The 25526-nt window shown below is 44.4% G+C and overlaps 1 protein-coding gene across 1 annotated transcript in view; it reads right to left on the reverse strand.

The window, feature by feature from the left end:
- The window catches only part of LOC144000326 (uromodulin-like), a 56297-nt gene that overhangs the window by 27568 nt on the left and 3203 nt on the right, over positions 1-25526 (reverse strand). The window contains exons 2-5 of the mRNA XM_077494064.1: positions 19530-19553; positions 13187-13279; positions 10288-10496; positions 1407-1567 (exon numbers count right to left, since the gene is read on the reverse strand). Of these exons, the coding sequence (XP_077350190.1) occupies positions 1407-1567; positions 10288-10496; positions 13187-13279; positions 19530-19553 (487 nt within the window). The remainder of the gene's footprint in view (positions 1-1406; positions 1568-10287; positions 10497-13186; positions 13280-19529; positions 19554-25526) is intronic.

Consider the following 25526-nt stretch of genomic DNA (forward strand, 5'->3'; position numbering starts at 1 on the left):
GTCGGTCAGATTTGATGGAGCTCCTCATGTGAATCCAGCCAGGAGCCAAGTTACTAAGCAGGCACCCCAGAGACATTTTCCATCATCCTAAAGCCTCGTACACACGATCGGAATTCTGTCCAACAGAGCCTCAGACTTTTGTCCGAAGGGCGTGTGTCGGGAACTTGTCTTGCATACTAACGGCATACTAACGGCACACAATTGTCGGCCAACAAACACGAATGTAGTGATGTACTACGAGGAATTTCAGCTCTTGAGCGCCACCCTTTGGGCACCTTCTGTCGTGTTTGGTGAGCATTGATTCCGAGCATGCGTGTTTGCACTTTGGACTTTTGTGTGACGGACTTGTGTACAGATGGTAGGAAAATCTGACAACAGACCATTGTCCTGTGAAAGTTTACGAGCCTGCCATCCAACATTTGTTGGCGGAAAGTTGGACAACAATTGTCTGATGGAGCATACTAACGGTCGGATTTTAGGCAAACAGTCTCATCACACAATCCCTGGAAGAATATCCAGTCGTGTGTACGAGGCTTAAAGCCTCATAAGCCTCATACACACACAACCGTGGATTTTTGTCCAAAGGGCGTTGGCCGTGAACTTGTATTGCATACACGCGGCAGGACTTTTTCAGTCAACTTTCACCAAATCACGTAGTTTTTCTGCTCTTTACCACCACCTTTGGTCAACTTCTGTATTGTTGTCTGATCTTTTGCATTGGTTCTGAGAAACCTTGTAAAGTCCAATGGTTTTGTGTATACACATGATCAGACTTTGCTCCATCGGACTTTTGTTGCCGGAAAGTTTGTCCGTTCACACAGCCATCAAAAGTCCGATGAAAACCGAAAAAGTTTGTCCGATGGAGCGTACACACGGTCAGTTGTTGCCTTAAAACAGCTAATTTGCATGTTTGTTTTAAAAAGTCCAATCATGTATATGGGAGTATACACACAAATTTTTTTTTCCGCAGACAGAGCGTCGGACTTTTGTCCGAAGGGCGTGTGCCTGGAACTTGTCTTGTATACAAACGTCACACAATTGTCGTCCAACAAACACAAACGTAGTGACGTGCTACATGGAATTTCAGCTCTTGAACTCCACCCTTTGGGCACCTTCTGCTAATGTCGTGTTTGGTGAACATTGATTCCGAGCATGCGTTTTTGTAATTTGGACTTTTGTCTGACAGACTTGTGTACACACGCTCGGAAAACCAAACAATAGACCGTTGTCCACAGAAATTTTATAAACCTTCCATCCAACATTTGTCCACGGAAAGTTGGCCTACAATTGTCTGGTGGAGTGTACAAATGGTAGGATTTTACGCCAACAGTCTGTCTATTCCGTCGGAAAATCCGATCGTATGTACGAGGCTTTAGACTCACATTTTGATTTTCTTTTTCTTTTACCTGATGATAGGATTTGGAACGGTATTCAGACTGGATATTATATCCAACGTGTGGGAACACTGCAGGGGTATGTTCAGAGTGGTTTTTCCTGGGGGGTTTCGGGTGGTGTCCACATCAATGATGATATCAATCTTATACGTGATATGAGTTATATTTGTTTCCTTTACAGAAATTAAAAAAAGAAAAAACAATAATTAAAAATAATAATAATAGTGCCGACACCTATGTCCTCCTCGCCCATCACACCCATCATCCGCCATACAAAGGCCAAACAAAGACCATGCAACTTCAACTATGGCATAGAGTCGAGGGATTTTATTTTAACATCCGTCTGGAGGATTTTTTTTATTTATGTTTTTTCATGAATAGATTATTATAATATATATATATATATATATATATATATATATATATATATATATATATATATATATATATATATATATATATATATATATATATATATATATATAAAATACTGTATATATAAATAATAATGATATTATTAGTGGGAATGCTTCAGCAGTCCCACTATTGTTATTCGTCTTTATATTTATTAATCTTTTTATTCCGTACGTTTTTTGGCTCTGCGTAACTTCTGCATACTTTCAGCTATTAAAGCCAATCAACTTTTAAAATGTTCGGCTCTTTCAGCTGATGATGGGACTTCTTCAACTTTTTTTCTACTATTTATACTTTTTTAAAATATTAAGCTTTTTTTTTTTGTTTTCAAAAGAGGTTTTATTAAAGTTATCAACAGAAATACAAAGTCAGCAAAAAGAAGCATATTTCAACATTGGCATAAAATGGTTGAAGACCAGGTTACCAAAAGGTAATAAACACATAACAGAACCCTGCAGGACAAACAATAGATAAATGATACACTGTATGGGTCTTATATTCCAACCATAAATCAAAATGGTAAAGAAAATGACAGGTTAACCGTGCTGACCATCATAACCCAATTATGAAAGAAAGATCATGACAGGGAGAAGGGGGAGGGAGAGCAGAGAGAAACAAAGGAAAAAGAGGAGAAAAAGCAAACAGAAAAGAGAAACAAAAGGAAAAACCTAAGGTGCGATCACTGCTGTAAACGAAACAAGAACCATGGGTTCCATTTAAGGTCATAGATGTGTTCAGTGTCATGTAGGGTGTGAAAGATTTTTTCAGACAGCATTACCTGATCAATACGAGTGAAAACCTGTGCTAAAGGTATAGACGGGGACTTCCAATGAAGAGCAATAGTCCACAGTACAGCAACACAGATCGAGTGCACTAGTCTTATAAAATGTTTAGGGGTGTCGGGGGGGGTCTGGAATAGAAGGCAGTGGTGAAAAGAGAGGGACAGTGTTCGGCCCGCGAACCCATCCACCAGCTTTAAGACCTCCTGCCAGACAGGGCGAATTAAGTCACATTCCCAAAAAATGTGTACAAAGTTGCCGGGACGACTGCACCCTCTAAAACAGTTGGGGGATGTAAGGGGATAAATCTGGTGCAAACGTACCGGGGTGTAGTACCATCTAGTGAGAACCTTAATGGCAGTCTCCCTAACAGTTAGGGATCTAGTGCATTTGCGCATGTTGTTCCAACCTTCCTCCCAATCCACCACTCCCGTCTCCAGAGCCAACTCCTCCTCCCAGCAAGCTCTATATCGAAGGGATTGGCACTCCGAATGTCCCTCAAGGGCCCTATATATCAGAGAGATCAATCCCTTTTGGCGTGGGAAATTGAAACACACGTCCTCAAAGACAGTGAGCTGTGCCCGAGGACGGAGTCCATACCGGGAGAGGAAGAAGTGGCGGATCTGCAAGTAACTATAGCATTCAGAGTCCGGGAGTTGGTGCTGGGCCTGCAGAGTCGAAAATTGAGCAAAGCCAGAGCCCGTCACAAAGTCCTTCAACTGGGTAAGCCCACAACGGACCCAAATATCAAAAGATTCAGGATGGAGATAAGCCTGGGGGAACCTAGGGTCACCCAGGAAGGAGGCCCCTAAAGAGCGTCCCAGGGTGCTGTCGTAACTCTGCTTAAAGCGGTGCCACAGTTGGAGGCAATCCGCCACTATAGTATTGCGCGTGGCTAGAGTCAGGAGAGGATGATTAGTTGACCACATAAGGCCGGGGAGATAGAATGGAGTGATCGAGTCACCCTCAAACCTCACCCAGGGGACTTTAGAATTAGGGATCGACCACTGTGCCTGTTGAGTAAATCTACAGGCAAGGTAGTACAACCAAATCTGAGGCACCCCCAGCCCACCATTTTTCGTAGATCTATAAAGTACCCCTCTCGCAAACCTGGGAGGTCTATTGTTCCAAACAAACCTATTGAAATGAGATTGAAGGTCAAGGAGAAAGCTCTTGGGGAGCTTAACCGGTAGAGAGCGAAATAGATATAGCAGCCTGGGTAGGATGACCATTTTCAGGGCAGTGATTCGACCTATAAAGGGGATACGTAAAGAGAGCCAACTTTTCAGGGTGTTTTTGAGTTTGCTAATCAGTGGGGGATAATTGACCCCAAAGAGGTCCCCGAAATTCCCGGGTAGACCAACCCCCAGATAAGAAATGTGGGTGGAGGCCCAAGTAAATGAGTAGTTTTGTTTAATAAGAGCCAAATCATCTGGTGTAAAGCCTATAGGGAGGGCTACAGATTTAGACACATTAATGGACAGGCCAGAGATTTTCGCAAAATGAGACAGAGTCAAGAAAAGATTAGGGAGGGAGACATGAGGGTTAGTAATAAACATCAAAACATCATCTGCATACATGCAAAATTTATACGTTTCGGACCCCTTAGTGTAACCAGCAATATCAGGATGTCTAAGGAGAGCAATTGCGAGGGGCTCCAGGGCTAGGGCAAAGATCAAAGGGGAAAGGGGGCACCCCTGTCTAGTGCCTTTACCTATGGGAAAGAATTCCGAGTTACAGCCGGGCAACTTAATGCGAGTCATAGGATTATTGTAGAGGGCTTGGAATCCTGCTAGAAAGTTACCCTGAAAGCCCATGAGAGGCAAAAGTGTGTCTAAATAGTTCCATGTAACACTGTCAAATGCCTTCTGTATGTCTAAACTCAACAGGAGGAGCTTACGAGAAAAAAGGTTGGCATCTTGGATAACATTGGAGGCAAGGCGTATATTGTCAGTGATAAAACGATGCGGAATAAACCCAGATTGGAAGGGGGAAATTAGAGAAGGGATAAATTTTGCTAGTCTGTCAGCTAAGATTCTGCTAAATACTTTGATATCATTATTTATAACCGAAATTGGCCTAAAGTTTTGAGGTAAATTATGATTCTTATTGGGTTTAGGGATCAGTGACATGTTGGCTAACAGCATTTCCTCTGGGAAGCTACCACCTAGTAGAATCGAGTTGAAAAGTTGCATCATTCTGGGGGCTAAAATCATGGAGAATTTTTTGTAATAGAGGGCCGAAAAGCCGTCCGGACCCGGGGCCGAACCCAACTTCAGTGACTTGAGAACCCCTAAGATTTCCGGAACAGTAAAGGGGGCATTCAACGCCTCCACTTGTGAGGGGGAGAGCGTTGGGAGAGGGATGTCTTGCAACCAGGATAGGTCATCAAGAGAAGGAAGGGTGCAGGGGGCTTCTAGGAGTTTAGAGTAGAATTGCTCAAAGATCTTGAGAACCTCCTTGGAATGTGACGATACAAAACCCTCACTATTAGATAGCCGGTAGACGTGAGGCGGCCGAAGTGTGCTAGACAACTTCCTAGCAAACGAAGTCGAGGCAGAGTTGTTGAATAGCAAACTGCGAGCCTTGGCCCAGCGTAGCGTCTTCTCAACCTTGGAGGACAACAAGGAGTCGAGTTCCAGGCGCTTCTGATCTATGGAGCGCCTGGACGAGTCCAAGTGCAACGAGGATGCGTCTTTGTATAGATGATCTAATTCTCTGGTTAGTTCCACTATCCTAAGTCTATTGGCTCTATTCCGGGCTGCGGAAAGACTAATAAGTCGTCCCCTGATGACGGCTTTATGCGCCATCCAGAGGGTCGAAGGTTGCATGTCCGGGCGGGCATTCAAGGAAAAATACTCCTCCAGAGATTGAGTTACCTGGGCCTCCACCCCTGAGTCCGAGAGAAGGGATTCATTCAATCTCCAGGAGTGAGGCGTGGGAGCGAGCCTAATGAACCCTGTAGTAAAGGAAGTTGCCTGATGATCGGACCAAACACAGGGGTGGATGGAGGCCTCCATCGAGTTAGCAAGAATAATTGGAGTGGAGTAAATGTAGTCTAACCTCGCATAACTGTTGTGCGGGTGGGAGAAGAAAGTGTATTCTCTGCAGCCTATGTTGTGAGCTCTCCAGGTGTCAGTGAGTTGCAGTTCACGTAGGCCCCTGGAGAGCGATTTCGGGAAGGCTCTAGAAGTGATTGGTGTTGATGAACGGTCAAGAGTGGCGTTGGCAACTGAATTAAAATCACCACCTACTATTAAGTGAGGGGAGTGGTATTGAGCAATTTTCTCAAAAAAGGACCCAAAGAACGTGGCCGATCCCTCGTTGGGTGCGTAAATACTAGCAATAGTAAGTTCTCTGTTGTGGACCACACCCTGAATAATAACATAGCGGCTCTCGGGGTCTCTAAATATATGCTTGACCTCCATAGGGAGGGAGGAGTGAAGGAGAATGGCGGCACCCCTGGTCTTGGACGAGTGGAGCGAGTAAAAGGCTTGAGGGAAGTCTTTATGGAAAAATTTAGGGTGAGAGGAGCGGGAGAAATGTGTTTCTTGGAGTAGAATGATTTTAGCTCCAAGGCTTTTATAAAAGGAGAAGGCTTTACGCCTTTTGGATGGTGAATTAAATCCCTTGACATTATGGGAAACACAAGTTATTGCCATGGCAAATAAAAAAGAAGGACAACTATAGTGGAGAGGTCAGATATGGTGGCAGGGGGAGAAAGGGAAACCCTCGGGGAATACTCGTCCAACAAGCGCCAGAAACGCAGGGGGACCCTCATATCATCTGCGGGATAATAGAAAAATAAGACACAGTGCAATAAAAACAAGTGTATAGGGAAAATACCAATCTTGAGTATAAAAGATGTCTGAGCGATTGTATGAGCATAGAACAAGGAATATGATCGACCTAGAAGGGAGAAAATCAAAAGACATAGAAAAGGGGAATATGCATCAAAAGAAGAAGGCCCAAAGCCCAAGAAGGGCCTGGGGCCCACCATTAAAGCTAAGTATAATAGCGTGTGGGGAAACATAGCCACACCAAAATAACGATCAAACACCGAGACAACAAGGTCTCGTGACCAGTAGGGTTGCGCAATGGTAGGGGGTGCCCACCAAAGAAGCAACCAACCACTGGAAAGGGGAGCCATACAACAGCTCCTAGGGACTTGTAAATGGCTGGTGGAATGGGTAGGAAGAACCTAGAACACATAAGGCCCCTCTCTCCGACCAGCTCCACCGTCCCCCGATAGGACGGAGGCGTGGAGCAAGTGGGAGCCAAGAGGGGGAAACAGTATAAAACCAGAAACTTAAAAACACACTACCCTGTAACATATAAACAAGAGCAGAATATAAACAGCCATTGAGAACTTATAGCAAACCACAGTCTGAGCCTTCAGATAAAGGGGAGCAAAACAACATCATCGAGGACTATCTTCCACTCGATCATCTGCACCATATCTGATCCTGCGTCTGTCTCTTCTGGTCGGAGGGGTTTGCCAAATAGGTGTAGCTCTGGGAGTGGAGGGCAGTCTGCGAACCGCCGAGGCGTCCAAAAGTCCCAGCTTCACCAGGATCTCCTGACCCTCCAGGACCGAGGTAGCAGAGTATGTCGAGCCGTTATGTGGAATCACAAGACGAAACGGGAACCCCCACCGGTATCTGATGCGGGCTGACTGCAGGACAGTGGTTATCTCCTTTAGGTTCCTTCTACGCTCCAAGGTCGCAGGTGCGATATCTGGGAAAATTTGGATAACTTTGTCATCGAGAGTGATCCTCTGTTTGTTACGAGCTGCTCTCAGAATCTCCTCTTTGACCAGAAAGTCCTTCATGCAGAGAATGATGTCTCTGGGAGGTTTGTCCTCCGGGGGTTTAGGGCGTAGAGCTCTATGTATCCGATCACATTTGAACATAGTGGCTTCATGTTCAGGGAGCAAGGACTTAAACAACCTGATAACTACCGGAATAAGCTCAGATTCGGACTCCGGGATGCCACGGATACGCAGATTGTTACGTCTATTTCTGTTGTCGAGGTCTTCTATTTGAGACTGTAGAAGTTGGACCGTGGAGGAAAGGGTTTCGTGTTCCCGGCTGAGGTCATTATGAGCTATCGCCAACTCGTCATGTTTAGTCTCTAGCCTTTCAGTCCTTGCTCCAAGGGCCGAGATTTCCTGTGAAAGTGCATGAGAAGTTTTCTGAAGTTCTGATTGAAACTTGGATGCCAATCTATTGTACATGGAGTCCAGACTGTCCTCCAGATCCGCTTTTGAAAGGGCACTGGGAGTTCTTTTATCCGACAAGGGAGCAGGAGAGGTAGGGCCCAATAAGCGAGGCGGGGAGGCCGGGTCCGGGGAGAGGCGCCCGTCAACCGACCCCGCACGCTCCATGCTAGAATGTTCTTGAGAGCGGAGAAGGTATTGTGTGAGAGTCTTTTGGGCGGTGCTCCGTGCCTTCTTTTTTTTAGACGGCATACACTAAGGCTCAGCGGGTTAGAAGATGAGGTAAGGGGGAAAGGAAAAAATGTGGATGAGGTGAAACGTGGTGCAGGAATACCTCTGAGATAGATTGAAGTCCCGAACGGAGCTACTCTGGGGTCTTAGAAAATCATTTGAAAACTAGGTGCGTGCGTCGCTGCTGTATAGGGTTGCGGTGCAGCGAAGCAGCAGCAATTAGCAAAATGTCATGAGGCAGTCCTTGGGAAAGCTGAGGGCTGCTGTGCTTCTGATTGATAGAACCGTCCGGCAGCAGCCGGTTCCAAAGTGGCCGGTAGTAGGGGGCACCCCCCAGAAAGAACCGCCAATAGGGGGGTTAGGGTGCCAGGAAACAGTCTACGGCCGGGGGGGGGGAGGGGGTTTTTGCCGCACTCACCGCAAGCCCCGGGATCACTGGTGCAATAATTGTAGCAAGGAGCCCTGCGAACCGCATATGTTGGAGGTGAAGAAGTGAAGCAAAGCGGTGGCAGGGAAGACACAATAGGCCCAGGTAGCTCCAAAACCGCTCTGTCTGAGGGTTAATACTTGCCGATGGGGCTGGGGAGGCCCATTCCGGTTCCAATGTTGACCCACAACGCTTGGGAGAGCAGAATTCAGAGGGGGTGTACAGTTGTAAGTGGTTTTCAGCCTCAGAAGTGCAGACGGAGGGCTGAGGCCTGCACCGGGTGTACCAAGATGGCCGCCGTTTGCTGTAGTGGAACGCTAGGCCCCAGACCTCCAGGCGCCTGTAATGCGCTACGTACGGGCACCGGACCAGGGCAGGTATGCACCGCTAGGTGGATGCTAAGGGAGAGGGACCCCCACGGAGCCGAGGGATGTCCAGCTGCTCCGGGAGCCAGGTAGGCCGCAAGATGGCGGCGGAGCGCCTCACGTGTGGGCGGTAGGCCCGGGACGGACCGGAGCTCGTGGACCGCCCGGAGAAGCGCCGAACGACCCCCAGATGGCAGCGGGGAGTACCAGCGGGGCCTGCAGCCTGAAGAGAGTCCGGTCTGCGGCGTTAGGGGTCCGGATTGCGGCGGATGCAAGAAGGCCTCAGCGGAGCTCTGGCTGAAATATTAAGCTTTTTAACACTTTTTTTTTTAACATTGAAGTCAATGAGAGCATGCTTAAAATCCTTAAAATCTTCCTCTGCCAAAAGTTTCAGCTCCTTCATACTTTCACCTACAGACGCCAAACAAACGTTAAAATGTTCACAAAATATTCAGCTATCTGTCTCTATCTTTTCAGTTAGATACCTTTTACAGTTTTTGTTATAAAGCTGTTTAAGTTTAGTGATCATTTCAGAAAATGTCATTAAATTTAGGGCATCCAGGCTTTTGTTGTCTTTTTTTGTTTACATGGTTACCAAAGCTTCTTATAAACAGTGATGGGTCGTGGGGGGAGGCGGCTGGAGCATCTCAGATTACAGAGCCCGGGGGAGAGCACAGACACACCACACCATGTACTGATTTATTATAGAGGCATATGATGAGGCAGTTTTGATGGGGCAATTCTGATGGGGCAATTTTGATGCTATTCATCATTCCCATGCATTTTCTCCAGGAAATGCAGTTTCTAGTTATGATTATTATTATTATATTATATTAATATAATTATTATTATATTTTTTTACCTATTTTTTTTAGCCAGTTTATATGTTCTCTGAGACACATGGACGGGGTCGGCTCCTTGCATATCTATGAGCGCATAACAGCAAAAACCTCACCGTCTGCTTTTCCAGCCTCATCCACCTCCACAGCCATGTTGGTGCCTTCTTGAAATTATCACCTACCCATATTACTATGCTTTTCCTAAATGTCACCCTCCCCCCACCATGTAGATTCATTGACAATCACGATGCCTGCCACATCCTTGACCCGAAAAAAAGAACAAAAAAAAGAAAGAAAAAAGTTTGGCTCCTGGTGAACGCTCCCTCACTCTGCCTGCTCAACCATGTGTAAGTTATTATATAGGGAAGGGGAGGGGCCACCTGGTGGTCATGCCCCCTTGTGACATCATGGACCGGTGCATGCTGGGCCGGAGACATCACAAGGAAAGGACTTAATTTACTGCATGTGATCATTTATGAAAATGAGTCACGTGACTGCGTCATCACATGCGGTAAACGTTAGTGAATTGACCCCCTGTGATTAATAAGATTCACCAATGCAAATTAACAGATAGAGAAATATTTTGGGTAACAATAATAGCAGCGTCGGAGAATACTTACATAAGACAGGGCTTTGCAGACTCCGATTTTTAGAGGGACCAGGACTGAGAAGGTATTTGTGACGGGGTCATCCTGGAAGCGGAGGCAGGCGGTATCCTTCACGTGACTCTGATTGAAGTAAATGTTCAGATCATTAAACTGACATTTGTGGAAGGCGGCTCTCATCTCGAACGATTCGCAGCTCAGATCAGGAACAACCTGTGACAAAGCTTTAAATGGAATGTGGATTTACTTTATTATCTTTCAGGGGCCCCCCGGTGTATATTCCACAAATAATGACAGCCAACGTGAAGAATTCCCAGGATGATGGAATTAAATGTAGAAATGCGTAAAGAGGGAGGAGCTGAAAAGTTTGAAATAACTTTCGGGGTGACTTCATATTATTGCATAGTACACAGTGAAGCTTACAGTAGATGGTATTTTAATGCTTGGATTTCCATTTACTTTAAGAACGTATGCCCCGTTCACACGAACGGACTTTCCAACAACAAAACCATAGATTTTTGTTCGAAGGTTGTCGGCTCCAACTTGTCTTGCATACACACGGTCACACAAATGTTGGCCAACAATTATGAGCGTAGTGACCTACAAGACGTATGCGCGAGCCGATGTGACATCTCCATTACGAAAGCTAGTTTTACCAGACCGAGCACTTCCAGCTCGTACTTGATCTCGAGCATGCATGGACTTTTGTGCGACGGACTTGTGTACACATGATCGGAAAGTCCAAGAAAAAAAATAAAAAATAAGGAAAAAAAATGAAATCATCACCTGTGGAGATTTTAAAGTACGGTAGTTTTTCACCATTGCACAATTTTAAAGCGCGACATGTTAGGTTAGGTTATCTATTTACACAGCATAACATCCTCTTTCACCATCATTATACAAAAAAATTGGGCTAGCTTTACTGTTTTCTTACATTTTAATATTCAAAAAAAAGTATTTTTTTCCCAAATCAAATGCGTTTGAAAGATGGCTGCGCAAATACCGCGTGACATAAAATATTGCAACAACCGCCATTTTATTCTCTGATAAAAGAGAAGTGATTTTCTAGCTAAAAATACGGATTTTAACTTGTAAATAACAAATGTCACAAATAGACCTGGTCTTGAATTGGTTACTAACTAGTTTCAGAACTCCCCCCCCCCCTCTCCTAACACCTATACTTACTAACCTGTGTAAGAAAGATGTATATACGGTACTTACCTATTTCCAGGCTGCTTCAGTACGGTCACGTGACCCGGTTCCCTTGGGTCAGGCAGCAGCAGGGAAGAGAAGGAGACACTGGCAACAGATTGACTATTGAAGCCTATGGGGGGCATCACCACTGCAGGATTTAACGACAGTTGCCAGAACTCTCTTTCCAAACCCCTGCTGATGCCATTGGCTGACACACAGCATTGCATGACTGGACCACAGCATAATGTAAATAGGTAAGTATTTACAGTTCATCTTTGATACACAGGTTAGCAAGCATAGATTTTTTTTTTTTGGGGGGGGGGGGGTAGCAGTTGAAAAGACTAGTTAGGTTCAAGCTGAAATTCTACTTTAAGTCTACATTTATACCTTTCAAACCTCATATCAGACCTGCAGTGAGAGCAGCACAATGTATTCCTATGGGTTAGGAGGTACTTTGGTTTGGTTTGGGGTTAAAGTCTAACTGAATTCCATGAGTTCTGATGTCTTGTGCCATATACAAACTTCAATTTTATTTCCAAAAGGCTTCTAGGAAAAAGGGACCAAAGGCTGTTTGTGCCTTATATGCCCTTCTACTGCTGCCTGGGCATCCTAAGCTTGATTGCCAGTTCCACCAGATTCCACCCTTCCTGAGCTTGACTGCCAGTCCCACCAGGTTCCATTCTACATAAGATTACCTGATAGTCCCATCAGGTTCCACCCTTCCATAGAATAACTATGAGTCTTACTAGGTTCCAACCTTCCTTAGATTAGCTACAGTCCCAACATGTCCCTCCCCTCCTTCGCTTGAGTGCTAGTCCCACCAGGTTTCACCCTTTGTAAAGCTGGTTACCAGTTCCAACTCTTCCTTATCTTGACCGCCAGTCCCACTAGGTTGGACTGTTTTCCTAGCATGACTACCAGCTTTACCAGGCATCCCATTTTTGTCTAAATTCTGATGGGAAGCAGCTCCCACATCATCCCATCATGTGAGGCCGACAGGAGTTTCCCACAATTTTTCTGCCCAATTTTGTAAAAATGACTGCCCTGTAATGCAACCTTTATGAAGACTGGTTTAGAAATTCAGAGGTTTGGAAATATTAAAAAATTTTGGTCAAACTACAACCAATTGAACATATTAGCCCTTGTACACAAGGTCGGATATTCCGACAGAAAATGTCCGATCGGACCGTGTTGTCGGATAATCCGACCGTGTGTGGGCTCCATCAGACTGTTTCCATCGGAATATCCGACCGATAAAGTTTTAGAGCTGGGCTATAAAATTTTCCGACAACATGGTCCGATCGTTTGTAGAGAATTCCGATCGGACAAAGTGCTACACATGCTCAGATCAAATTACGAGACCAAAGCTATTGGCTACTAGCCTGAACGTAGTCCCGTTGTAACAAAATAACGTCATCACGTTACGAACGATCGGATTTTCCGACAACTTTGTCTGACCGTGTGTATGCAACACCAGTTTTGGACAAAAGATTTTGTTGTCGGAATGTCCGACCCGTGTGTACAAGGGCTTAGAAGTTCTCTCATCTCTACTCCACAGTGGTGTCACCAACAGCAATAAAAACCCAACTGATATTTTTAATATTCTTGAGTCTATCCAAAGCTGGGGTTAAACTTTAAATGGTTTATTAACACTAGAGGACTTCAACTATGAAATATTTAGAAAAATTGGGGCAACTCTTAAAATTCTTGCGTAACATACCGGTGACTTTATACGGATCTTTGCAAAAACATCCATATTGTTGGTTCCTCAGCTGCCATTCCTCGTCTGCTTTACATATATGTGTTGAAGCATCTAAAGAGAGCAGAGGATACTGATCAGATAATATTAGAAGTACTGAGAAATATGGAATGTATCATAGGATGAGTGAATTTAATTTTGGGGTCCCAATGAATCTGCAAATTGGGAATAAAAAAAAAAAATTCTGTGTAAATGCAAACTCATTCATCTAGTCTGCAGAGAAATGTAAAAATGTGATTTCCGATTACCTTCTACCAAACCAAAAAAAAAGGATAAAAGAACCGTTCTCCTCCATTGGTCATCATTATCATGGGTTAGCAGAAGATTTCTTTCAAACTTGATTTTATCACAAAAAACTGATTATATCTTCAATACACTTTCATTGAAATTAGCCTTTCATTTTGTATGATGGCATGATGACAAGGCACAGTAGCGCTAGGTTTGCCAATGGCAGTAGAGCCATGCCAATGGCTGATGATGCAGGATGCATGACTTGTATTGGCACTATTCGAGGAAGTGACAAAAAAAGGTGCGTTGTGAGGATGCATGCATCAGCGACACTGTTTCTGCTGGAGCACACACTGCATGGCATTATGTATAGGGCACAAGGGGATCACTGTTTCAAGATGCTAACCCTGTGAGGACACAGCAGGCACAGGAGGAGAAGGAGTATGAATCCTGTGGGAACATTGGGGCCGAAGATGTGTTTGATGCCTCCCAAACCACAAGAGTAGTAGGTGGCTGGGGGTAGGTAGCTAAGGATAGTGTCAACCTCAATGTCCTTGAGGGCTTTGGTTATTCTCCTACCCCACCATATAAAATGCAAAATACTAATCACAACATACAACGCCATCCACAATATTGCCTCCAGCTACATCACCAACCTCATCTGCAAATATCGCCCAAATCATCCTCTCCGCTCCCCCCAAGACCTCCTGCTCTCTAGCTCACTTGTTACCTCATCCCATGCTTGCCTCCAGGACTTCTGCAGAACCTCTCCCATCCTCTGGAAATCGCTGCCCCAGTATGTTCAGTCAGCCCCTAACCTGTCCACCTTTAGGCGATCCCTGAAAATGTATTCAGGGAAGCCTATCCCACCTCCACCTAAGAACCGTACCCAAGCCACCCCCATCAGATCAACCCCCCCCCCCCCCCCACAGCAATTACCTTTTTAACCACACCCCTCTCCCTAGTTTGTAAGCTCCATGACCAGGGCCCTCCTATTCCTTCTGTATTGAACTGTATTGTAATTGTACTGTCCCCCTACATTGTAAAGTGATGTGTAAACTGTTGACGCTATATAAATCCTATATGATTATAAAGATAATATTTACCCCTCTAGTAATTTGAGGATAATGGGTTTCTCCACACCCTGGAATTTGTGTCATTAAGGAGAGGGACAATTAGGGCCAGTTTAGACTTCAAAACAAGGTTTCGGACACGCTTTATTAAAGCTCTCTGAATGCTCGTCAAAGTTCCTCTCGCTGGATAAAATGGTTAGCTTGCAGTTCTGTTTACACCTTACTTTTGCTTGGTGCTTCAATGAGGCTTTGGTGGAGCTTCCATGAACCTTTGGTGGGGCTTCAATGGAGCTTCAGTGGGGCTTCCAGCGAGCTTTGCCATAGACTTCTATGGAGGCTTTGAAGACACTTTGAAGCACAACTAAAGCGACATGGGGTATACTTTTTGACACAAAGCAAGGTGTAAACAAGACTGTAAGTTAACCATTTTATTTAGTGACAGGAGCTTTGACTGGCATTCAGAGAGCTTTAACAAAGCATATCTGATGCCTTGTTTTGGAGCAAATGTAAACTAGCCGTTAATGTATGCTGAAGCCAAAGCAAGTGTAATGCCGCATACACACGACCAGACTTTCCGGCAGACTAGGTCCGAAGGGATTAGCCTGTCGGACAATCCGATCATGTGTGGGCTAGTCTGATCGTTTTTCAGAAAAAACTATCAGACGGATCTAGAAATAGAACATGTTTCAAATCTATCCGACGGACTTAATTCCAACGGACAAAAATCGGGAAAACCGTTCATCTGTATGCTGGTCCGATGGACCAAATACGATGCAAGGGAAGCTATTGGCTACTGGATATTGAACTTCCTTGTTTAGTCCCATCTTACGTCATCATGTTCAAAACGAACGGACTTTCGAATGAACTTAGTCCGTTCGTGTGTGGCCAATTCCGTTTGTTCGGAAAGTCAGTCGAAACTCCTCCGAAAGTCAGTCAGGAAGACCGTCAGACCTAGTCGGCCGGAAAGTCCAGTCGTGTGTATGCAGCATTAATAAGCCCTTACTGGTTGGAAATCAATATTACAAGGGGAAAGTCTCAACCAGAGTTTTTTGTTACCTATCGGCAGCAGCTGAATCACATGGAGGCCGATTATCTGAGAATAGGAGCGTATGAACCAGCTATGAATCAAATTACCGGAATTCTGGTAACTCATTATCTCCCTAAAGTGCACAAGAACCCCCTAAATCCACCAGGTCAACCTATAAGTAGTTCACTTCTAGAATCAGGAGCTATATAGATAATTTCTTACAGCCTCTCATTTCTAAAACTCCCTCTTTCCTGAAAGACAGCACACAGGTCATTAATATTCTGATGCAAATCACTTGGAAGGAGGGATACATAATGGCCACTGCAAATGTGTCTTCTTTGTATACCATTCTCCCATTGCCAAGGTAGAGAAGCTGTGAAGTGCTACCTAGAAAGAGATTCTGGCATTCACTTGTCACAGCAACAATTTTTTCTCCAACTCCTTGACTTTGTGATGAGCCACAACTATTTTTGGTTCAATGGCTCTTATTATCTGCAAGGTCGTGGAGTGGTAATGGGTGCCAAGTTTGCGCCAAGTATGGCCAACTTGTTCAAGGCCAAGTGGGAGGAGGATGTCATCCATGGTCAACAGAGGACCGGATTGGTCTTCTGGGGATGATATTTAGATTACGTCCTCCTACTTTGGGAGGGCCTCTTTGGATCTGTTCATTGAAGAGCTAAATATCAATGATCAGTGCATTGTTCTCCAACAAAAGGCAAGTACTTCCACCAGCCATTTCTTGGATCTTGATATTAGTGTACAGGATGAAAAACTTATTACATCTACCTACTTTAAAGATATTGACAGGAGTGGCTAAATAGGGATGGGCAGTTGCCATCATGAGTCTTGGCTCAGATCTGTCCCTATGAGCCAGTTTCCAAGACTGAGGAGAAGCGGCTCCCTTCAAGATGATTATCTGAGGGAGGTGCAGTTCCTTAAAACTTGTTTCCTTCAGGAAATATATGCAGCTAATGTACTTGATTTGGTCATTGCTGATGTTGGTTCCAAGGAAAGAGAGGATTGATTAAAACCAAGAATAAAAAATAATAATGCTGATTTCTCTTCTTGTTTTTTCGTTTCTTACCACTTATTCAAACCAACATTTTTCTATCAAAAAGATCCTTAGAAAACACTGGGATGTTTTGAAGAACGACATAATACTAGGTCCTTTACTTCCAGAGCACCCTAGTGTTACCTACAGGGGTGCCCCCCTTTTATTAGACCTCCAGCTGGACCAAGTAATTTGGGGGGTTTTAAAGGTTATTATTTATGTAGAAAATGCGAGGTTTGCCAAAATAATTGCCTTAGGGAGATAAAATATCTCTCCTCTGGCTCTAATATTACCGACTGAATATATAATGTAGACTCCTTCATTAAATGTTCAACCAAGAACATGGTCTATCTGATTACGTGCCCTTGCAGCCTAAACTATGTAGGTCGCATTATCTGCAAATTAGAGACTTGACTTAAGGGAACACTTGGCTAATATCCAGAAAGGTTTCTTAAACCACTGTCTGTCAAAACATTACGCATTATGCCATGATAAAAGTCTAAAATGTACATATTTTATGGCCATATATAAGTTTAATTCCCATTTGAAAGGTGGTCATACCAGGAGAGAGATCTCAAAGATGGAAATGTTTTGCTTAAAATCCTACAGACCACATGGTTTGAACATAGAATGGAATGTTAACGCCTTTATTAACAATAGTTGAATTCCTAGTCTGCTTATATTATTATACTGTATATTCCATGTTTATTGTTTTTGATTTTATTGGTTTATATTTAGAATTTTTAAATTGTTGTACCACTTGTTTCCAACCACAAGATGGCCGCACTGTTTCTATTCCCCAATTGGCCCTTGATAAGGCTTTTTTTGGGTGTTAGGTTGTCATTAATATAAAAGTTTTTTTAGATGTTCTGAAGAGGTTTTTACATATATATTTTTTGTTTGCTTCCATTTGGCCCGGTTCTTTACATCCAGCCCAGTCTCAGAAACCAGAATAATGAGATATCTCTTGTCTCTGCTTCTGATTTTCCTAAACAAAAATTGTGATTAATGAATAATGTGTGGAGTAGAAATGTAATTTCATTGTGATATGTTTTACAATGACAATAAATCTTATCTTATCTAAATATGACTGCCGTTGGTGGGTTAGGCTGTATGCATTCTAACCATGTTGTCAACATCCGGCTATGACGTGGTTCCGCTTCCGGTGGTTGAAAGTGAGGCCCGGAATGCAAGGGGGAGGAGGCGTTCCCTTTCTCCCTCTCCCTAAATAAAGAGGAAGTGACAATCTCTAACCACGCCCCTGATGACGTTCCATATTGGACGAAACATTGTGTAGGGTGGAGCCTAGAGATCTGACATTACGATGCTATACGCGATGACCATGACCATCTTGTTGGTTGGAAACAATTGAAACCTAGGACCGATATTAGCCCCTGACATGCTCGTTTTTAGCTCATGAAATGTGAGTATTTTGAATGCTTTTTATGGAATATATTTGCCCTGATTCAACCAGGGCAAGAAATGAGCTGTTTTCTTTCTATTAAATATATGAACCTGTGGATCCATCACATGTTGAGACTGTATGAGATCCAGCTATCTGCTATCTGAGTAGAGTAGTGATATTATGGATACATCATGCCTATCTTACCACCTATAATCTAGTGGTCCATTGTTTGCGGTAAGAGGCCTGGTGTATTGGTGTTCAGTGGAGGATATTTTAATTCACCTTGGCTTGTCCTGTATACACCATAAGTGATTCCAGTTTTTGTGATCATGGACTCTTTAAGCTAAATCACAGTGGACTCTTTATTTGCATATTTTTATGCCTTCCTATAATCAGACCCACTGACATTCTTGTTGTTACTTGTATGGCTGGCTTGGATGTCTGAAATTTGGGGCTGGGTATTGAGGATCAAAGAAAATATCATATTCACTGTAGGCCCTCCTCTTCTCTCACTGTAAACCTATTGTCATGGTTATGCAATAGAGTTGGTCTGCTTACCTGTTTCCATGTGTTCATCTCTAGAGACCAGCCGACCCTCACCTGACTGCTTTTGTAATCCATCCTCTGGCATGACTCCACCCTAGCACCTATCAGAGAACTCTATATTAACCTGTGCACTGCAAGCCAACCCTGCTGATCAACCTTTGTGTGTTTAGCTTCCTGTTACCTACCGTGTGCTCTTTTGTTGTTTTCCGTTACCGAGTTTGGCATGTCCTTGACTATCCCTGTTTGCCTGTGATCCTGACCTTTTGGCATGTCCCTGACTATTCCTGTCTGCTTGTGGCCCCCGACCTTGGCTTTGTCCCTCACTATCCCTATCCTCCTGTTGCCTACTGTGGGTGTGAGCTGGGGGACCCTGGGGGTCGCGACCTGGAGCCAGTTGCAGCCAAGCCCATCCTCACCACTAGAGGCGCTGGTGAACACCTGCTGGCTCTTAGACTCCGCACCCCAGGGAATCTTACGCTCTAACCTCAGTGGGATCTGTCTCCCATCTGCAGCAGTCAGCCGTAGGGTCCACAACCTTGCGGTTCACTCCTGATCCCTATTGTGTACATCTGTCACCTCACCTCAAGGTGACCTGACACCTATCCTTACCTCCAGTACCCTAAATTTGCATGAATGTGTCATCTACTCTTGGTTGTGGTGTGCTCCGGCGATCCTGAAAACTGAAACCTGAGTGCCACTTGCAGCGCAACATCTCCACCACTAGGAGCTCTGGTAAAGACCAAGAGGCATTTTAGACCCTGCAAGTTGGTCCTTTTTAGGGCTCTCACCTCCGCTAAGTGAGTGGCCAATACAAGATCTCTGCCCACTCTGTAGCTTTTGCCACCCTCAACTCAGCTGCTGCCTAGGTTCTGGCCAGCCCCCCCCCCTCCCCTCAGTGGGAGCGCATTCATAGGTTCTGACTCATTCAATGATTCAATCGCCATTGTGATCTGATAGAAGAATAAAACACTTACTGGGAGTGGTGACTGTCAGTGGATCTGGAAAATAGAATAAATTATATGCAATTAATACAAATTATCAGACATGTTGACATGCTTCATTACTACGTGTTTGTCCAGCTTAGACCTCTGAAATTTGGGGGCTGTGTATTTGGTATTTTGATATTCATTGTAGGCCCTCATTGTCCTCCAACTTTAACCCATCCCTAACAATTATCATTCACCTGGCCTGATAAAGCAACCTGGGTTTGGGGGTTTCATGAGGTCTCTGCAAGGTGCGTGAGTCTTCATACAGGTATAGAACACACTTTGGCTAAAGCAGCCCATACATTATTCATTTTTTTTTTTTTTGTTTAACCAATGGGTTGAACAAAAAAAAGGACCCAATTACCCCATCTACACATTGGGGGTGGATGAGGGAATCCTTCCTGCTGATCTCCAGCTGTTTACCTTTTCTTACCCCCAGTACCCCAGTGCTGCAAGAAAGTGACATCTACTCTCGGTTGTGGCATTGTTAGGGCTGGATATTTTGGGTTGGAGCAAATGTGATATTCACCGTAGGTCCTCATGGTCCCCAACTTTACATATTCCTAACAATTATCATTCACCTATTGCCAGGGCCGTCTTTAATATTTATTGGACCCTGGGCAAAACTTTTCTTGGGTCCCCCCCCCATGCAGTTTTGCTCTCCACCTGCTCCGAGACATACAATAAATAGCAGCTAGACTCAAAATCAGTTTACTGAATCAAATCAGGCAGCTATTGCGATTGGTTGCCAGAGGTTACAGTGTATCATTACCGCTCACTGAATGGTTGTTAGAGGTTACAGCGCTACATTACGACTCACTGATTAGTTGCTAGAGGTCGCAGCACATGATTTCTGCTTGTTGATTGGTTGCTACAGATTACTGTGGATAAGACCTTCGGGGGGGGGGGGCATGATACACATATAAATGCCGCAGGCGGCTGCTTGTCATGGTTATGCAGTGATCTTCCTGTTTGCTTACCTCCCCTCATGTCTTCAGACTAAGAGGCCAGCCACTTCCACCTGGTGGTTTTTATAACCTCTCCTCTAAGCATGGCTCCACCCCAGGCCCTATCAGGGAGCCCTATATTAACCTCTGCACTGCAGGCCATCAGTGCTGATCAACCATTGTGTATTCCTTTGTGTGTTTAGCTTCCTGTTTCCTGCCGTGTGCTCTGCTACTGTTTTCCGTTAGCGACTTTGGCGTGTCTTGACTATCCCTGTTTGCCTGTGATCCTGACCTTTTGGCGTGTACCCGACTATTCTTGTCTGCTTGTGGCCCTGACCTTGGCTTTGTCCCTCACCATCCCTATCCTCCTGTTGCCTACTGTGGGTGTGAGCTGGGGGACCCTGGGGGTCGCGACCTGGAGCCAGTTGCAGCCAAGTCCATCCTCACCACCAGAGGCGCTGGTGAACACCTGCTGGCTCTTAGACTCCGCGCCCCAGGGAATCTTATGATCTAACCCCAGTGGGATCTGTCCCCTGTCTGCAGCAGTCAGCCGTAGGGTCCACAACCTTGCGGTGCACTCCAGATCCCTACGGTGTGCACCTGTCACCCCACCTCAAGGTGACCTGACACTGCTATTTACATATGAATGCCACCTTTACATATGAATGCCACCGCTATTTACATATGAATGCCACCGCTATTTGCATATGAATGCCAGTAATTTACATGTAAACACAGGGTCTGCAGGTGAGTCATCTGTACACAACAATAGGGTAGAGCAGGGCGGCATTAGTAGCAGCACTTCACACTGAGATATTGGGACACAGCACAGGACTAAAACCTCAAGGGACAAGGGAATTTAAACCAGGATAGTTGGCAAGTATGAGGCAGCAGCTTTGGGCCCCACAACAATGACAGGGCCCAGAGCAGCTGCCCCTTTTGCCCTGCCTTAAAAACAGCCCTGCCTATTGCAGAAGCCAAGGGTTGGGGGCTTGATGAGTCCCTGCAATATAAGTGAGTCTTCATACAGCACACTTTCCCCTAGAATACTCCTTTCAGGAAACTTCTCTAGATGTGTATTGAGGGACAAAACAGGAAACAATTGTACGGAATCACCATATATAATGTACAACAAGAGCAACCAATCAATGATATGATCATCACATGATATTGTACAAGTATAAAATAATCCACAGGACTTCCACCATTGTGATCTGATAGAAGAATAAAACACTTATTGGGAAATGGTGACGGGGAAAGGTTTCTGGAAAATATAATAAAGAAAAAAAAAAAAAAGAAAGAAAAACAAAATCTTAAAAAAATTTAACAAAAAAATGTATGTTAAATATAAATTATTTAATAAATATATATATATATATATTTTTAAATTGTCTGACTTTTTTGTTTATAGTGTAAAAAAGAAAAAAAACGGAGAGGCGATCAAATACCACCAAAAGGAATCTCTATTTGTGAGAAAAAAAGGACGCCAATTTTATTTATGTACAGCGTCGCACAACTACGCAATTGTCAGTTAAATTAACGCCATGCCGTATCGCAAACAAATGTCCTGGTAATGAAGGGGGGGGGGGTAAAACCTTCTGGAGCTGAAGTGGTTAAGCTTGTGCAAATGATATGATGTCATTATGAATAAATTTACATATACTGATCTATATACTGTATGTGTAGGAACATGCGTGTGTGTTGATAAGATGATATCACTTTCACTGGTACAGTATATCTAACAATCATTAGAAATCCATCTGTCCGTCTTTGTGGAGTCCCTTAAATTCTAGACCCAAGCCAGACATGGACCCCGACCTCTGCCCAAAACTGACATTACCCCTCCCCCACCCCTCCACCATTCAGCTGTCCTTCACTGGAGCCTACCCCGTCCACTGAAGTTCTGCCATTTAACAGTAGAATGACGAGGGGCCGTGACTTAGTATCCAATCAAGGAGCATTCATCTTCAAATCGATCGTTTCCATTTTGCTGGGATTTCATCATTCACCAATGAGTTGGAGTGAATAGGAAAGGAAAAATTAAGGTTTTTTTTTAACCACTTTCAGCCCCGGACCATTTTGCTGAGTTAAGACCAGACCACTTTTTGCGGTTTAGCACTGCGTAGCTTTAACTGACAGTTGCGCAGTCGTGCGACGTGGCTCCCAAACAAAATTGACGTGGTTTTTTTCCCCACAAATAGAGCTTTCTTTTGGTGGTATTTGATCACCTCTGCGGTTTCGCGCTATAAACAAAAATAGAGCGACAATTTTGAAAAAAAAAACGCATTATTTTTTACTTTTTGGTATAATAAATATCCCCCAAAAATATCTAAAAAAACATTTTTTCCCTCAGTTTAGGCCGATACGTATTCTTCTACATATTTTTGGTAAAAAAAAATCGCAATAAGCGATTATTGATTGGTTTGCGCAAAAGTTATAGCGTTTACAAAATAGGGGTTAGTTTTATGGCATTTTCATTAATCATTTTTTTTTTTTTACTAGTAATGCCGACAATCAGCGATTTTTATTGTGACTGCGACATTATGGCGGACACATCAGACAATTTTGACACATTTTTGGGACCAATGTCATTTATACAGCAATCAGTGCTATACAAAAGCAGTGATTCCTGTGTAAATGACACTGGCAGTGAAGGGGTAAACCAGTGGGTGGCAGTGTAGGGGTTAAGTGTTCCTAGGGGCGTGTTACTAACTGTTGGGGGCTGGGCTTTCATTTAGTGAACACTGATCTCTGCTCGAATCACATGGAGCAGAGATAAGCGTCACTTGTTGCTAGGCAGAACTGGGAGATCCTGTTTACAACGGCATCTCCTAGTTCTGCCATCGTGCTCGCGATGGCAGGGCGGCAAATTTAAAGGGACGTACAGGTATGCCCATTTGCCTGCCCGTGCCATTCTGCCAATGTACATCGGCGTGCGCCTATCGGGAAATGGTTAAAGGAATTATTAGTCTTTAAGTGGTTGTAAACCCTTTACAACCACTTTAACCTACAGATAAGCCTAGATTAACCCCTTCCCGCCGAGCATACGCAGATGTATGTACTCGGCTTCCGGGGGGTATACCAGGATGATGCCCGCATCATCCCGGTACTGTTTTCTTCAGCAGGCGATTGGCTTTCCAGCCATAACAACCGATGTGGCTAAAAGCCGCTCGGCTGTTATGCCGGAGGAGCGGGAGGGGACATCCCCCCCTGCCGCCGCCTCCCGCCATTCGATCGGGAGCACCGATTCCATGTACGACGCCTCCGGCCGCTGCAGAGGAACTGGAACGAAGCCGTAATTGGCTTCATTCCAGTCTCCTCATAGTAAACACTGAAGCAACGTCATGACGCCACTTCCCGTTTACTCGGCTGCCAATGGCGCCGGTTTTAAAAAAATATACGGTATTCAGAATCACCGTTTTTGGTGATCTGAATACATTGAAGTGTAAAGGAGGGGTGGGGGGTCTTTTAGACCCCCGATCCCTCCATAAAGAGTACCTGTCACCACCTATTACTGTCACAAGGGATGTTTACATTCCTTGTGACAGCAATAAACGTGATCAAATTATTATTTTTTTTAAAAAACAATTTAGTCATTTTAAAATAAATAAAATAAATAAAAAAATAAAAAAAAATGTTTAAAGCACCTGCCGTCCCCGCGAGCTCGCGAAGCAAAGAAAACGCATATGGAAGTCGTGCCCGCGTATGTAAACGATGTTAAAATCACACATGTAAGGTATCGCAGCGATCGTCAGAGCGAGAGCAATAATTCTAGCACTAGACTTCCTCTGTAACACTAACCTGGTAACCGTAAAAAAATTTTAAAGTGTCGCCTATTGAGATTTTTAGGTACCGTACTTTGTCGTCAATCCACAAGTGCGTGCGATTATAAAGTGTGACATGTTTGGTATCTATTTACTCGGCGTAACATTATATTTCACATTATGCAAAAAAATTGGTCTAATTTTACAGTTTTTTTTTTTTTTAATTCATGAAAGTGTCCCTTTTCCCAAAAAGTTGCGTTTAAAACACCGCTGCGCAAATACCGTGTGACATAAAATATTGCAACAATCGCCGTTTTATTCTCAAGAGTCTCTGCTAAAAAAATGTATATAATGTTTGGGGCTTCCAAGTAATTTTCTAGCAAAAAATATGGATTTTAACTTGTAAACACCAAATGCCAAAAATAGGCTTAGTCATGAAAGGGTTAAGGTCTAGATTGAGGCTTACCTGTAGGTGCTTGAAATATCTCCCAGACCTGCATGGTCTAGGAGATATTTGCAAATTGCCATATGGCAATTTCTTCCGTGCATACATCAGAGTTAGAAAGGGCGCGATGCGCCATTTCTAACTCGGGTCATTAAAGGCAGCTCCTGCACATGTGCATGAGTGACGTCACACGACTCCGGCCAGTCACAGGGCCGGAGTTTGCGGCCCCCCGGAAGGAAGAGGGGTGAAGAATGGACGCTCACTACTAGCGAGGAAGACGAGGACATCGCAAGCTTCTCCTGCAGGTAAGTGTCACATAATGGGCTACTATGCGATGCGATGCGATGCGATGCATAGTAGCCCATTATGCTTTACCTTTGCAGGCTAACAAAGAGGAAGTAACACCCATCAGGTTTTACTTCCTCTTTAAAGAGTTTTTGAAGGTTAACCACTTGCTGACCAACCGCTGTCATTCTACTGCGGCAGGTTGGCTCTATTGCGCAAATCGCCGTAGCTGTACGTCGGCCCTTTAAACAGCTATAGCAGGCTCCTGTGCGCCCGCTGCGTGGCGGAGGATCTGATGTGCATGGACGGCGGGCGAGATGTCCGCCGGCCACGTGAGATCACGGGCACGAGAGCCAGAACGAGGATGTGTGTGAGTAAACACACAAATCCCCATTCTGTCAGGAGAGGAGAGACAGGTCGTCTGTTCCTTCTTGTTAGGAACAGCTATCTGGCTCCTCCACCAGTCAGTCCCCTCCCCCCACAGTTAGGCCCCTTTCACACTGGGGCGTTTTTCAGGTGCTACAGCGCTAAAAATAGCGCCTGC

This window comes from Lithobates pipiens, unplaced genomic scaffold (genome assembly GCF_037356315.1).
Source record: "Lithobates pipiens isolate NorthernLeopardFrog02 unplaced genomic scaffold, aLitPip1_a1.2 Scaffold_22, whole genome shotgun sequence".
Classification (NCBI taxonomy): Eukaryota; Metazoa; Chordata; class Amphibia; order Anura; family Ranidae; genus Lithobates; species Lithobates pipiens.